The sequence below is a fragment of the Acanthochromis polyacanthus genome, chromosome 5 (assembly GCF_021347895.1).
Source record: "Acanthochromis polyacanthus isolate Apoly-LR-REF ecotype Palm Island chromosome 5, KAUST_Apoly_ChrSc, whole genome shotgun sequence".
Taxonomy (NCBI): domain Eukaryota; kingdom Metazoa; phylum Chordata; class Actinopteri; family Pomacentridae; genus Acanthochromis; species Acanthochromis polyacanthus.
In genome coordinates, this window is record NC_067117.1 from 32,260,970 (window position 1) to 32,276,208 (window position 15,239).

General features: G+C 39.3%; 1 protein-coding gene across 1 annotated transcript in view; it reads left to right on the forward strand.

The window, feature by feature from the left end:
• Nucleotides 1–215: 215 nt before the first annotated feature.
• pmepa1 (prostate transmembrane protein, androgen induced 1) overlaps nucleotides 216–15,239 on the forward strand; it is a 59,917-nt gene continuing 44,893 nt past the window's right edge. The window contains exon 1 of the mRNA XM_022215337.2: nucleotides 216–773. Coding sequence (XP_022071029.1) covers nucleotides 677–773 — 97 coding nt within the window. The 5' untranslated portion in view covers nucleotides 216–676. The remainder of the gene's footprint in view (nucleotides 774–15,239) is intronic.

Below are 15,239 nucleotides of genomic sequence, written 5' to 3' on the forward strand. Positions count from 1 at the left end.
GAACCAAACCAGCAGGTCGGGTTGGTGTGAGCTTGTCTGCTGTGTTTTTTGGGGGGGACTAAATAAATAAAAACCTCTCTTTGGTTGTTCCTGTTGACTTGTGATGTGCCAAAAAAAAGCAAATTGGAAATGGAAGAGACACACGCAGAGAGAGAGAGAGAGAGAGAGAGAGAGAGAGAGAGAGAGAGAGACTGAGAAATCCCTAGAGACAGAAAGAGGGAGGGAGGAAAGAGGGAGAGAGGGTGAGAGGAACAGACAGGAGCAGACAGACGTCCCTCAGCAGTTTAGTCGCCGGTCACTCGGCGGAAAACGCGGAACGCTGATTTCTGGGACGGAAAGTGGCAGAAAAGCGAGACACAAACTACATTTAACAGCTGTACCGATACTTCTGTTTATCTAGAGATAGACAGATCTAGAGATAGATAGACAGATTTCGGAGGAAGAGGAGGAGAAACCGGCGAGAAGGAGGAGGAGAGAACCGAGCCAGGAGGAGGACGCACGGACCGGAGGGGAAGGAGAGGAGGCTGGAGAGAGAGAAAAGGAAGGATTTTTTCTTTCTTTTCTTTTTTTAAATATTTTTTTTAGTCTCCTCTCCTTCTTCCTTCTCTTCTCCAGCTCCACAGCCAGCCAATCTGCCTCTTCTGGAGCATTTATGTCTGCGTTCCGGAGGCTTTAAATGTTGAACTTGATGGGTGTTTTAAACGCCACCGCCGCCAATGTCTCCTGTACTTGTAACTGCAAGCGCTACAACCCCCTCCAGAGCATGGAAATCAGTGAGTAACTTGCATTTCATGACTTTATTCATTCCCTTTCCGTGTGTGTGAAGCTGCGCAGTCTCTATTTGGGGCTCATTTGTTTCTGTTTCTGCTCCCTTTCCTCTATTTCTGACAACACTGACAGCGTGTGGAGTGATTATTTCCCCCTGATTCCTGATTGTTTTTGCGTTTTCTGGACCAACAAAACCAGCCCAGGGTTGCGTTTTACGGCACCCTAATGTTTGTTTTTGTCTGTAAATTGGTGCTTTTTGGGGCGACTTTCTGTGTTTCTCTGTCTCCTCTGACTTTCTCCTCATTGGTGCGCATGATTGTTGAACTTGAACCAAACGTTTCCAACCTTTTTTACGCACGGATTTGATTAAACCTTCCGTTTTCTTAGATTTACACGACTCCCAGGCTCAAGTTTTGACAGATTCCGGGGCTCTTTTCTCGCTGCAGAGCCGTTGTGTCTGCTTTCCAAGTCATTTTTGTGACAAATCCAGCCCCCTTTTTTCACTGCAAAAAAAAAAAAAAAAAAGAAGCAGAAGCAGAGACTTAAAGTGTTGTTGAAAGTGTTGCCGCAGAAGGCTCGTCCTCGGTGGGGTCTGGTCGGTGGGAAACGGGGGGCAGCTGGAAGTTTTGTCGTCGCTTCGTCATTCGAGCAAAGCCAGACGTCTGTCTCGCCGTCTGCCTGCCTGCCTGCCCGTGCGCGTCCGTGCTCGTGCGCGCCCCCGCGCGCGTGTGTGTGTATGTGTGTGGTCGTATCTGGGAAATCCCTGCGTTTGTGTGTCTGCGTGTGCTTGTGTGTTGTGAGCGCGCTTTTATGTGTGCATGTGTTGTGTTTGGTTGAAGCTGCTGATACCGACAGAATAACACTGTAATGAAACCTGCGTGCGTGTGCGCGCGCGCGTGTGTGTCCGGTTGAGGTCACCAGCAGCACTGACTCACAGCTTCAGACACAATTCAAGTCTCTAGAGAAGACAATGCACACACAAAAATAATCAAAAATCACAATAAATAGATAATAGAGAAATTGCAGTGCGCCCAAAATGCAATTTCCAAATTGCAGCAGCTGGAATTTTCACAATAAAGGTAAAATATGTCACAAAATACTGTTATAGATGAAAGCTTTGTGGTGCTACAGCAAAACCCCGACCTGCAAATCATATTCTGCAGACATAAGGGACCGAGCTGGTTGACTGCAGCCGACAGCCCCATTATCAGTGCGACATGTTGGTTTTGTTCCAGTGGGAAGAAAAGAAAAAAAAAGAGAGATACAGTTGTGACAAGTATAGCAAAAATAATCACTTTTTTCTTTGATTTTGGCAAAAATCTTACTCTCCAGCTGTAAGGAAACAAGCTAGTCTGCAGGCAAAACCCCATTATCTATGCAATATACTTATATTTTTTCCAGGGGAAAGTCATGAAAAAAAGATAAAATTGTGACAAATAATGCAAAATTAGCACTTTTTTGTTTGATTATTGTGAAATCATATTCTTCAGCTGTAAGGGAACATGTTTGTCTGGTAGGCTTCAGCAAAAACCCCTTTGTCAGCTCAATATGTTGTTTTTATCAGTGGAAAGAAATCAAAGAAAGTGATCAAATTGTGACTTATGTTGTAAAGTTTACAAAAATAATCACTTGTTTTGTGCAAATTTTACTCTACAGTTGCATAAGGAAACAAGCTTGTATGGTAGGCTGCAGGCAAAACCCCATTATCAGTGCAATATGTTGGGGTTTTTTCAGTAAAAAGAAATGAAAAAGGTGATACAATTGCGACTACTATTCTAAAATTTTGAAAAAAAATAATCATGTTTTGCAAATCTTACTCTCCGGCTGTAAGGAAACAAGCTAGTCTGGTAGGTTGCAACCAAAATCACATTATCAATGCAATATGTTGGTTTTGTTCCAGTGGAAAGACATTTAAAAAGTGAAAAACTTATGACTACTATTGCAAAATTTGCTAGAATAATCACTTTTCTTTGCTTTGCTTTATGCAAATCTTACTCCCCAAATGTAAAGAAACAAGTTTGTCTGGTGGCTGCAACCAGAACTCACACTGTCAGTTCAATATGTTGGGGTTTTTTTCAGTGGAAAGAAAGGAAAGAAGTGATAAAATTGTCACTGATATTGTAAAAATAATGAAACATTTTGCAGATGTTACCCTCTACCTGTAAGGAAATAATCTGCTCTACTAGGCTGCAGCCAAAATCCCATTATCAGGATTATTTGGTTGGAAAGCAATTTTGAAATGAAAATTCCCACTGAAATCATGTTTCATGTTGCAAAATTAGCAAAAAAAAAACAACAACACTTTTATTGTTTTGTTTTTGCTTATCTGTAAGGCTGCAACAAATATTTATTTTTCTGAGTGGCAAATAAATGGAGAAAAATTAAAATTCCCACTAAAATCTTGACTCAGGTTGTAGAATTTGCAAACATAATCGCTGCTGTTTTTTGCAAATCTTTTCCTCCAGACATGAGGAAAATGCTGATCTGTGAGGCTGCAGCTAACAGTATTTTTGCATTTTTCCTCGTGGAAGGTAAATTCAAAACAAAGAAAATTCACTCTAAAATCATGACCCGTATGGCAATATTTGGAAAAATCATTGCAGTTTTTGGTTGTTTTTTGGATATTATTGAGCTCAGTTAACCCACAGCTTAAATACGTGCATGGCTACAAAAGAAAAAGTAATCAAAGATGCTCCAGAAACGTTTATTTCTTTATCTATCAATTAGTTGATTGATTATTCTGTCTTTAAAACGTAACAGAAACAAAACCACAAAGCCAAACATGGCATCATCAATCTTATTTGGTTTGACGAGAAGTTAAATACTTTGAGATATTCGAGTTTATTAACGCTCAGAGATGAATCCAAAGGTGTGCTCAGAGGATGACACAGCTTGTGGTCTCTCAAGCTTTTTAGAAAATTTATTTGACTTTTAAAGAATTGTGATTCACTGAGTCCATGGCCGTTTCGTTCCCATGAAAAATCTAGTTAGAACAGCTTTTCTTTTGGAAGATGGAGATATTTTGACAGACTTTCTGTGATTTTTCTGGTTTCAAATTGAAAGGAAAGATGCTGGAGAAGCCGGTGAGTAATGTGCTTGTCTAGTTATGTACGGGAAGAGGTCACGCTGGTGTCATCAGTCATTTGTTGCCCATAAAGCTTCAGTGACGCAACGTTTATCCCAATTAAACAGGTTCTGTATGAGCGCTGGCAGAGCAGGTGACATACAAGTAATCACCTTCTTTTTAATTCCTGATCTTCATATTTGCATCTTTTATGCCTGCTAACGCTCTGAACTGTAACTGGATTTTTTTGCTGCTGTCTCATTTTTAGCTCATTAATTACTACAATTTAGAGGTCATGGGAACAGCATAGCCATAATAAAGAAGTGAAAAACCTTGAATGAACGTAATCAACATTTTCCCAAGTGCCCAGAGGTGTTTCCAACTCTAGAAAATAAAATGTTGGATTTTAATTTGTTTGCACGCCTTTGTGTAAACACTGCCTGCAGTTCAGCGGAGAAATCCACAATTTTTACATTTCTGTAGTTGATTATTTTCCAGATGTCTTTTGGTCACAGGTGACCTACTGATGGCTTCATGGTTGCACCAAGGAGAGCAGAATTTTTGGATTTTTTTTCAGTGTAGTGAGACCAAACTGTGTATTTTGTGGCTATTTTTGAAATGACACAAATAGAATAAAAACATTTTTGAGAATTATCTCGCTTTTAGGCTTTTTCATCACAAACCATTTAGAAAATCCAACAATTATTTCTGTTTCTACAGTTTATGGCTCTGATAAACGGTGTAATTTTGATGATTTTTTTCACAGATAACATCTCTTTCAATGCCTGCCAGCAATTATTGGGATGCAAAGGGTAAAAGATAATTTAATTACCTGCTGTAGCCGCTAGTTTTGTTGCTGTGCTTATGAAGTGAATGTGGTGACAGCTGCTGAATTCTTTGAAACAGACTTTAAAAATGAATGGATTTGGGCTGTAGATCATATTTTTCATGATCTGTTACTCAATCCCACTTCTCACATGACAGTAAAAGTCAAATAAACCTCTCCCCTGTGAGCTGTATGCAGACAAGTTTGTACCTTCAGGCCTTTTTAAAAAAAAAAAAATCAAAGCTCCAGATATTTTCTTTCATGCTGATCCAAGCGCCCCAACCGTGAGTCACGTAGCCTTTTCTCTGGGAAAAAAAAAATGAGCGGGATTTTTACTTTCAGAATCACGGAACAAAACAAAAATTACACAAAAGCATGTTCCCGTATACGAATATCTGTAGCAATCAATCTATGTAAAACAGATCATTGCCTGGACTTGTAAGAGATAAGAACACAGACGTGCGCTCTCACAATTCCTCAGTCTGAAAACAGACGTGATGTTTAGTCTGGAAGACAGAAGGAGGGAAACGGATAAACCAAAGAGGGAGAACAGAGCAAACTGCAAAGAGACAGTAGAGACATAAGGGAGTGGGGAAGAATATGTTGAAACTTTGGAAAATAAAAGGTGACACTAGAGAAAAAAGAGAGAATATGAGAAACAGAAAGAAGCAAAAACAGACGCTGTGGTGATTTGAAGACTGTGTGTGAGTTGACAGACTGAAACTAATTGATGCATTGGCCCTTATTATCTTAAAAAAAAGAGAATACTTTCAGGCCAGTCCAGCTGTACTGGGCTGTATGCACTGGAGTGTGACAGGAGAGATGAAAGACATGGCGGAACAAAGTAAAACACTGAATAATCCACGTTATACACTTGAGGTGTGCTGATCAAAGAGGGATGTAGACATGATGGGAAAAAAGGAGGGGTTCCCTTTTTTTTTTTTTTTTACCTCAGAAGATCTTAAAAATAGACTTGAGAGGAAAGCTCTTGTTTGATAACAAGACATCTGATCTGATATTTGTTGCTGCGTGCGTTAAAGTTTAGGTTTTGACGAGGGCTGTCACTTTAACATGTTAAATTAATTAATTACAGAAAAAAATACAATAATCGCCGGTCCAAAAAATTTTGGTCACGTGATCTATAGGAGCCATTTTGTTTCCAATTCATGAACGCCGGTTATGCCTGTTAACGTTGTTTACAACGCAGAGAGTAATTCTAGGTCTTTTTTGGCTTCATAAATACCTGAAAAATGACGGGCTGTTGTGCCTTTGGGTGCACAAATCGATCGGAGAAGGGATTACACATGTTTAGATTTCCCAGGAGTAGTGAAAGAATGAAACTGTCGGAAAATAAAGTCCGGAGAGTGGGATGGAAACCGATTTCATCATGATTTTTGTGCCAGATTAGTCCCATGTATGTACTTTCATGTTATGATGTATGGGTGAATGACAGATAGAAAAGTTTGATGTGATTTTAGGCAGTTGTGGTTATTTTGACTTTGACCATTTTCATGCATGGAGATGCATGAAATGCGGGCCGCTGAAGTTTAACGGGGTAACCCGTTAAACTTCAGCGGCCCATCTGAGCTTCGACAACAGCCTCCCTGTTCATTCACATGATTTCCAATTCAACAAACAGCTGACAGTTTTCTGTTTCCTATTTTCTGTTTTCCGTCCAACCTGCAGTCACTTATCAGCCTCATATGACCCGAACAGGCTCCGTGTTGTTCACCTGTTTCTGGGCTGTTAGCCGCCGTTAGCATGAGGATGCTGTTAGCCATATGCTTACAGCTGCAGCAGCGTACAGGCGGACGGGAAAACGTATTTTACTAAATTTACCGAAGCTGCAAACTCGATGATAGAAACATTATACACCCATGGAAAGCTTAGATTCTCATGAATCCGCCGGTATAAACCACTTTCAGATGTGATTACCACAGCGGGTAATATAAACACATTTGTCCAACAAACAGCAAATAACGTAAACAGCACAACTCACCTTTGAAGGCTCAAAACTAGTCACAGATGAAAATATTCAACTAAAAACGGCCATAATCCAACCTTGGACATCCAGACAATACAAGCCAGTAAATTATTTTGTCCAAAACGTGTCTTATAATCAGTAAACAATCCATAGTTTTCGTGAATGTCCACCTCGCGCTGCGCGTCCCATATTGAGTGAATGGAAAGGCTTCAAATCCCCAGTTGTCGCCACTCTCATTATATAGGCACTCTACTTCAGACCTTCAGTCTGGTAGTAACGTCGGACAAATGTGGCAGCTCAGCCTCAAACTTTCTCTTTTATTCCAAAAACAGTTCAGCAAAAGTATTTCTGAAAGCATTTGAGGTGAGAAATAAGCTGCTGAATCTGTCCTCGTTTTAGTTCGACAGCTATAGACATGTATCTTAACATTAGCTATGACAGTCTTGGTCCTTGAAAGTTCTTCAGTTTACAAAAAGTCTTAAAATGTTGAATTTAATCACTATAATTCACTTTGAGTTTGTTGTTGTTTAAGTCCACATTTACATCTATTCAGCGATTCAGTCGTCAAACAAAAATTTTATTTGATTTGAAGAACTTTGCTTATTGTGTCAAATATTTAAATTTGACAAGAATGGGATTAATCATGTCTAATTAATTAACTTCAAAGCCTTTGATTAATTTTTCCAATGGCGTATCACAAGTTTCAACATACACTACTGTTCAAAAATTTGGAGTCACTTTGAAATGTCCTTAATTTTGAAAGAAAACTGTTTTTTCAATGAAGATAACATTAAATGTATCAGACATTGTTAATGTGGTAAATGACTATTCTAGCTGGAAACGTCTGATTTTTAATGGAATATCTCCATAGGGGTACAGAGGAACATTTCCAGCAACCATCACTCCTGTGTTCTAATGCTACATTGTGTTAGCTAATGGTGTTGAAAGGCTCATTGATGATTAGAAAACTCTTGTGCAGTTATGTTAGCACATGTATAACAGTGAATAATAAAATTGTCTTGGTGACCCCAAGCTTTTGAACGGTAGTGTGTCTGTTGCGGAGATTTGTGCCTTGGAACCAATACAAAACCCAGTTCCAGAAATGTGAGGGAATAAAGCTTTGTTGTGTTCATTTTGCATTAACCACCGCAAGCCATGCATCTTTAATCACAATTAGCAAATAATAAGCACTTTCAGGAAGCCACCGAGAACCAATCAGCCTCTTTTTTACTTCCACCTGCAATTAAGTGTGCGCTGATTGACAGAAAAAAACAAACAGGTGGAAGGAATCAAAAGCAATCTGCCTGAGAATTAATACTTAGCTTAAAGACAATAGCACCTCAATGAGCCGGGTTCTGACTGAATTAGAAATACACCAATTACAGAGTGCAACGCTAATGCGGCTAATGTGGTGCTCCTCTCCAACCAATGCACCTTTATCAGCTGGATGTGGAGCCTTTAAACACCTCCGAGTCATTGAATCCAGATGAATCCCGACTCGCTTCACGCCGCCATTCATCCGCCTCGCTCCCGCACATCCTTCCTTCCTTCCTTCCTTCATTGCGGTTCAAATTGAAATTGTAGGGTTTCGTTTACCTGTCACACCCTCTGACATATAAGAGCACACACACACACACACACATATGCAAAAACACATCTGTTCTGAGCGGCAGACATTGCTAGTCAAAGCACATGACATCAGCATTACTCAGAGGCTGGCCATGTGTGTGTGTGTGTGCGGTGAAGTCATCGCTGTATCACTTCGTAAGAATCGTGTCCTTCCAGTAGCTCCCCGTTTGTTGCTACACGTCTGGCTCGTCTGAACGCCAACACATCCACCGTCTGCCTCCACAGCCAACTTAAATGTTATCCATAGTGTGTCAGACAGTGTGTGAGTTCAGCTGCAGGGTAACGGTATTTATTTTGGTTATTGAATTCGAGGAAAAAGAAGTCACGGTGTTCTCAGAGTGGACGGGAGGCAGCGACAGGAAGGCCGTGGCGTGACTGTTGTTCTGGTTTTTCTGGTTGAAAAAAATCCCTTTTCTGTTAAGTCAAGAGTGCAGGGTTCTTGTTTTTAGAGTTGCGTGTGATGTATGGCAAGTTTTCTTTTCAGATCATATCTATCTGTGCTCAGCTTTTAACAGTTAGACCTTTTGCCCACTCAGAGGGAAAAAACCTAATCAACAGAAGACACAACCTGAAACTGCAGTGACCTTCAAGCTATAGAAAATGATAATTAAATACTTTCAGTTGCATATTTCACAAGTAATGTGATCCACGTTTCGACACTTCTGATTGAGAACCATCAGATTTGTAAAGTTTATGTTGTACTTAACTCCTCTTGTCATGTTTTTATTCACCATGGACTAATTTTTTACTGCAGATGGAAGCACAAACCATGGCTGGAAGTAGCATTGTTGATTCTCTTTCTACAAAATAGCCCATGTTTTTTTTCACATTACTCTCTAAAATGGTGTTTCACCGTGCTGATAGTATCTTCCAACAACTTCCCGTCAACTTGCTCCTCTGTAAAGGGTTTTTCTAGCCATGCTGCATTTATATTTATTGGTTTTGTTTGCTCTGTGTGAGCACTGCATGGAGATCAGCCAAGCTATCCATGAATTTGAGTCCGTCATTGCTTCTCGATTGTACCAAGGAGCGTAGAATTTCTCATTTCTTACTAAATGTGGTACAAAAGTCTTTATATTTGGCTTTTTAAGGCATATAGAACAAAGTGATTTTAGTGAAATATCACGATTTTAAGCTTAGATTTAGTCAGTTTTCCATATGAAATTATGCGGGATTAGTTCAAGAACCATTAGAAAGTTGAGAATCTGTTGATTCATTGGGTTTGTACTGTTTCTGCTTATTGTAAATAGTGGAATTTTGGCGATTTTTGTAATGATAATATGCTTACATGTGCAATCGGCCATCTTTGAGGTTTGAATAGGATCAATAGGAGCCTATATAAAGTTCATGCCCTCTCTTCGTCTGCACTCTGAGTTGAAACCAAGTTCACGCTGAGCTAAGCAGAAATAATGTTAACTGAGCAGAAATGTTAAAAAAGAGGTACGATTACATCACAGAGATCCTGACTGGGTCTGAAGACGATGGGTTGTGGCCTCCCAGTACCGATGAGTTTGCATACGTATATGAGAAGAGGGAATGCATTGTATAGTCAGTTTAAATCTCAAGATTTTGCTCATGTTTGGTCTTACAGTCTCTGTATTGAATAAACATTATTTGCATCAGACTCTGAAGACTTTCTTGAAAACTTTTTAAAGACTCCAACTTTTGATCCAGATTTGATTTTTGACTACGTTTGACTGATCATTGCTGACCTTTAGCAGACAGAAGAAGTCACAACAACATCACTTCACTCCCGGACTGTAACTTGCTGTGCGTTGACATAATTACCCATTTATGGAGACATCAAACCTTCGTAACGATTAGATAAGAGGAACATTTGTGGCATAGACGCTTCAACGAATCCATGAGAAAACTCCAGCGTTTTGTCAGATTTTGTCATGTTTTTAAACCAGGGTTACCAGTTATTAGACGGTGTTTGTCTTTCTTGTCTCTGTCTTTTAGTTCTCATTGATTCAGAGTCTTTCTTTCCTTCTTTTCCGCCTTCGTTTTCCTTTCTGTCTCTCTTTCGCTCTCACTCAGTGAATCATGGAAATTAAATGATTGAGTCTGTTCTGGCTGGCCTCCTAGACTTATTATGTAAACCTCTCTGTCTGGCTGTCTCGGTACTCTGTGTGAGTGTGTGTGCACATGTGTTAGTCTGCGTTTGTCTATTAATTTCCTATCCGGATGACTGTGTGTTTCTGCATGTGAATAGATACTGTGATAGGCACTTTAAGGAAGGGTTTATAAAAGTTGTTTTACTATCGCTGTTCTACATTTGCCTTTCTTCCAGTAAAGTAGAGGGATTGATTCGATTTATGTTTACAGAAGCCTTCGTGGATCAAACTCTGCCTTTTGTGGTTTTTTCCCTCTGATTGACAGCTTGGCGCCGTCCCAGACACAAAATCACTTTAATCCTCGTGTACAATAAACAGACAGTAATTTGTCTTGGAAGAGATTACTTATTCCACAGAAAGTCGCCTCAGCTGCTTCGTCTTTGTTTCCTGGTTTCGGATATATCATCACACCGCGAGCTGCCACAGTCTGGGTTCAATGCGGTGCTTAAAAGTACATCAACAGTGGCTGCTGAAGGCAGAAATACTGTTTTCCACCTCCTGTCTCTGTACGAAGGGTAAACAAAAAGTTCTGAGCTTGTTCCAGATTTAAATTTGGTTGCCATCTCCGTCAAAATAGTGTCACGGTGCAGCGATATGCAGCTCCCAGGGCTCCTGCAACATTTGTAATGCAGTTCTCTTATGTAAACATGTTAACACCATCTGCAATGAGCGCAGAATCCTAAACTTTGTGAAAATGGCAACTGATCAACTTGAATACCATTTTGGGGAAGAAAAATAAGCCACAGTGAATAAAACATGGCTAACATTGTGGATGGGGAGTGAGAATTTTGTTATCATGGCCAAAAAATGTATGTGTAATTAGGCCATAATTTACGTTGTTTGCACATAAAGTTCACCCTCAGGATGTTACAGTAGAACTCGACAGACTTGAGGCATTCATTCATTGTGCACAACCACATACATGTTAAAAACAACTAGCCAGACCTGAATAGCCTTGTCCAGTTTCAGAAACTGTGGGTTCTTCCACTGTGGAAACTGTTATTTCACCTCTTGATGGCAGCCCCTCTTATTGCCAGTGATGATCTTCCACATGAAAATTGGATCATTTCAGGTGCTGACTGACACAAAATGTGCAAGTACAAGTGTTCACAAAATGCATTACAAAGATTATAAAGTTGATACTGCAATGTCGAGTGGTCTCCTAACTTGTGAGACATTGGGCGGACATTCTCAGAATGTTTTGATCCTCCCTGGCATAGAGTACTGTGATGACCTAACTTCTTTATTTCCTTTCATTTTCCCGCTTTCCTGCATTTTCCTGCTGTATTTTGCTCAAAAACAGCAACGATTATTCACTGAATCAGCGTGATAGACAAAGAATGCCCAACTATTTAGAATTTTGCTTTAGTTATTTCTCTAAAAAAAAAGCTACAATACTGTTCAAAAGTTTGGGGTCACCCAGACAATTTCATGTTTATGAAATTTTACTTTATCTGAAGGTTCCATTTCTTACCTGGCTACTAAATTCTAATTATATCCAAATGGGGCTTTTAGCGAGCGACGGGGCACCATGACAATGACTTTAAGTGATGCTTATATACCACCAACTACAGCTCATGTATTTAAAAGATTGTGGAATCCACCAAAGCAGTGTTCCTAAACCCAAATTAGAACAGCTATTGGTAAATAGAATAATGTCCTCTGTACAGTAACTTATCAATCACAACTTTATCTGGAGGTTCAATAACTTGGGTTCAACAAAACACGGCACCATGACTAAGATTTTGAGTGATGCTTAATGACCTCCAACTAGAGTTCATACATGAAAACTCACACTTTTATTCATGTGCTAACATAATTGCAGAAGAGTTTTCTAATCATCAATGAGCCTTTCAACACCATTAGCTAACACAATGTATCATTAGAACACAGGAGTGATGGTTGATAGAAATGTTCCTCTGTACCCCTATGGAGATATTCCATTAAAAATCAGCTGTTTACAGCTAGAATAGTCATTTACCACATTAACAATGTCTACACTGTATTTCTGATTCATTTAATGTTATCTTCATTGAATAAAACAGCTTTTCTTTCAAAAATCAGGACATTTCTAAGTGACCCCAAACTTTTAAACGGTAGTGTAAGTGTGGCCTTTTCCCAACATCTTTTGTCATTTCGAACAACAAACTTATATTTTTAGATTTGGGCTGTTAATTGCTGATACAAGAACACATTTGTTTCATTGTTTAGCAGATAATGTGAACTATTAGTTGCAGCTTTTAAGCACTTCTTTCTTCAATGCTTCCCGTCTTTGCTTCTTTCACCCAACCTCTCAGCTGTTCATTGTTTCTCAGTCCAGACACCCCTAAGACACACTGGCACACTAAAAAAAGTCATCAGCATGTCCTCATCATGCATATATGTAGATGCATGCAGCGTGTGCGTCTGGGGGTCAAGGTCATTGACACTTAGGGGGGTTTGTGTGTGTGTGTGTTTCTGCATATGATCTGCATACAACAGTGTGTTTAGCTGAGGCCCTTGTTGTCTGTTGGACTCATATTGTCCCATTAATTAGTCTGAAGTCAGAGACGGCCCTATATGTCTGTCTCGCAGTGTGAATAAATCCATACAGAAAGTGTCTGAGGACCTAGAGACTGGTTCTATAAATAAAGCCAACGACTGTCTGCCTGCTATACGCGTAGATTGTCGCGCGGCAATGTGGAAAAGACTCTTGTTTTTCACTAATTTAGCGCAAGGAAGAAAAAAATTCTGTCTGGTCCTCTAAATACTTCAATTGTCGTCTGTTTATGAAGTTTCAAAACGGTGTCTCTCGTTAATTAGTCTGGCACAGGGGGGAGATGATGTAGGATTGTCTGGTAGTAAAGAAGAAATTAAAGTGTCTCTTGGCTTTCGTTAATTAGTCTGAGTCACGATTCACATGTCTAGTCTTTTAAGAGCTATTTTTTCACCTGCTAATGTGGAATAGATCGAGGAATGTAATCTTGTCTGTTTACAGAACAGACTTACTGTCTTTGAATCAGTATAAACGAGAATAAACTTTGTTATTTTAATGGCTTGTTTTACTCTCAGTTTGCATGTTGGAGACTGTGTTTAGTCTGATGGTTGTGTGTCCACATGGTTTTGTTTTGTTTTTTTAAAAGGGCCTCTTGCTGTTTATATTTTCAGTCTTCCAAATGCCAAAGCTGTCAGCAGTAATTTAGGGAAGAAAAAATGTCTGCTCACATGCTGACAAGCTAAATGCCAACTTTCTTTTACAGTGTAATAAAACACGGATGATGGCGGTAAAACTGCAACTTGTCTAGACTTTAAACAGCGTTCCAGGATTTAGCCTGAGCCGAGATGAGTCTACTTTTAAACAGCGAAGTGCTATTTAGGTTATTTTATTTTACAATGCAAACTAGAAACAACTTTCTGTGACAAGGGAAAGAAAAAAATGTTTCTGGAAATAATCTAAAACCAAATCTGCTTGTTTTCTTCAAAGTAGGTGGATGAATGATGCCTGAAAAGAACTAAATGGCAGCATATTGAATGGTCTCACTGTAGATTTAACGTTTAACAGCAGTAAGTGAACTTGAAAACGGTGAATGTTCTGTGAAAATCCTCTCTGAGTCCTCCCGAATGGTCCGATGTGAGTAATTCAGTTTGCATATATGTGCGTAAGACGTCATTAGAAATTCAGATTCAGGTATAAGCATGCAAATTCTTGTTGTATTAATGGGGGGTATTTTTGCATATGAAACCAACACTGGTCTGCATCTGCGGTGAGATGGGGGTGATGGGACACAGTCTGGGTGTCTGCAGGGGCAAAGGTGAAAGGTCGGGTCAGAGGAACAACAGGCGGGGGAAGGGGAAAGGCTCATTGTCACCGTGACGGAGGCTGGCTTACGAAATGTGCGTCTTGTGCTTTAATATTTCACTTTTCATTGATTATTGTCATCAAAGTAAGTTTAAAACTATCGCCATGCACTAAATACACGTGTGCTGCTGTATTTCTGAGGCCTTTGATAGGTGATTGACTGAGAATACCACCGGCAAATATCTATTGTAGCAACTGAATGTGTTCACGCTGATGGGAGGATTGAAATCTTTGGAGCATTGTTACAAATATTCAAAATGTGCGTGCTCACGTAGAATTTTTTTATCTAATTAACTAATCACATTTTATGTCAAATAGCAATATTTGACACAATTAGCATTTTTTTTCAATTCAAATTAATTTTGGTTGACGACTGAATCAATGAATAAAAATATACGTGAACTTAAAACAACAAAAATGTTCATGTGTAATTCACAGTGCAGTGAAAAAGTATTTGCCCCCGTGTCAAATAAAGGTTTTTTTTTTGCATATTTCCCCCACTTTAATGGTTAAAATCATCAAACAAATGCAATTATCAGGCAAAGATAACCCAAGTAAACGCAAAATACAGTTTTTAAATTATGATTTTATTTACTAAGAGAAAAAAAACTATTCAAAGCTACCTGACCCTGTGTGAAAAAGTAATTGCTCCCTAAATCTAATAGGCCACCCTCAGCAGCAACAACTGAAATCAGGTCTTTTCTACAACTGGCAATTGGTCTTTTTCATCTCTGTAGAGATATTTTGGGCATGGGTTTTTGAGCATGAACGGCCTTTTTAAGGTCATACCACAGCATTTAAATCTGATTCAAGTCTGCATTTGGACCAGGACACTCCAAAACCTTCATTCAGTTTATTTTTACCATTCAGAAGTTGACTTTCTGGTGTGTTTTGGATCAATGTCCTGCTGCAGAACCCAAATGCGCTTCAGCTTGAGGTCGTGAACTGCCGTTTTGTTGCAGCTTTTTGAGATCTTTAGGATGACTTCATTTTTCCAGATAGGTTCTAATAAA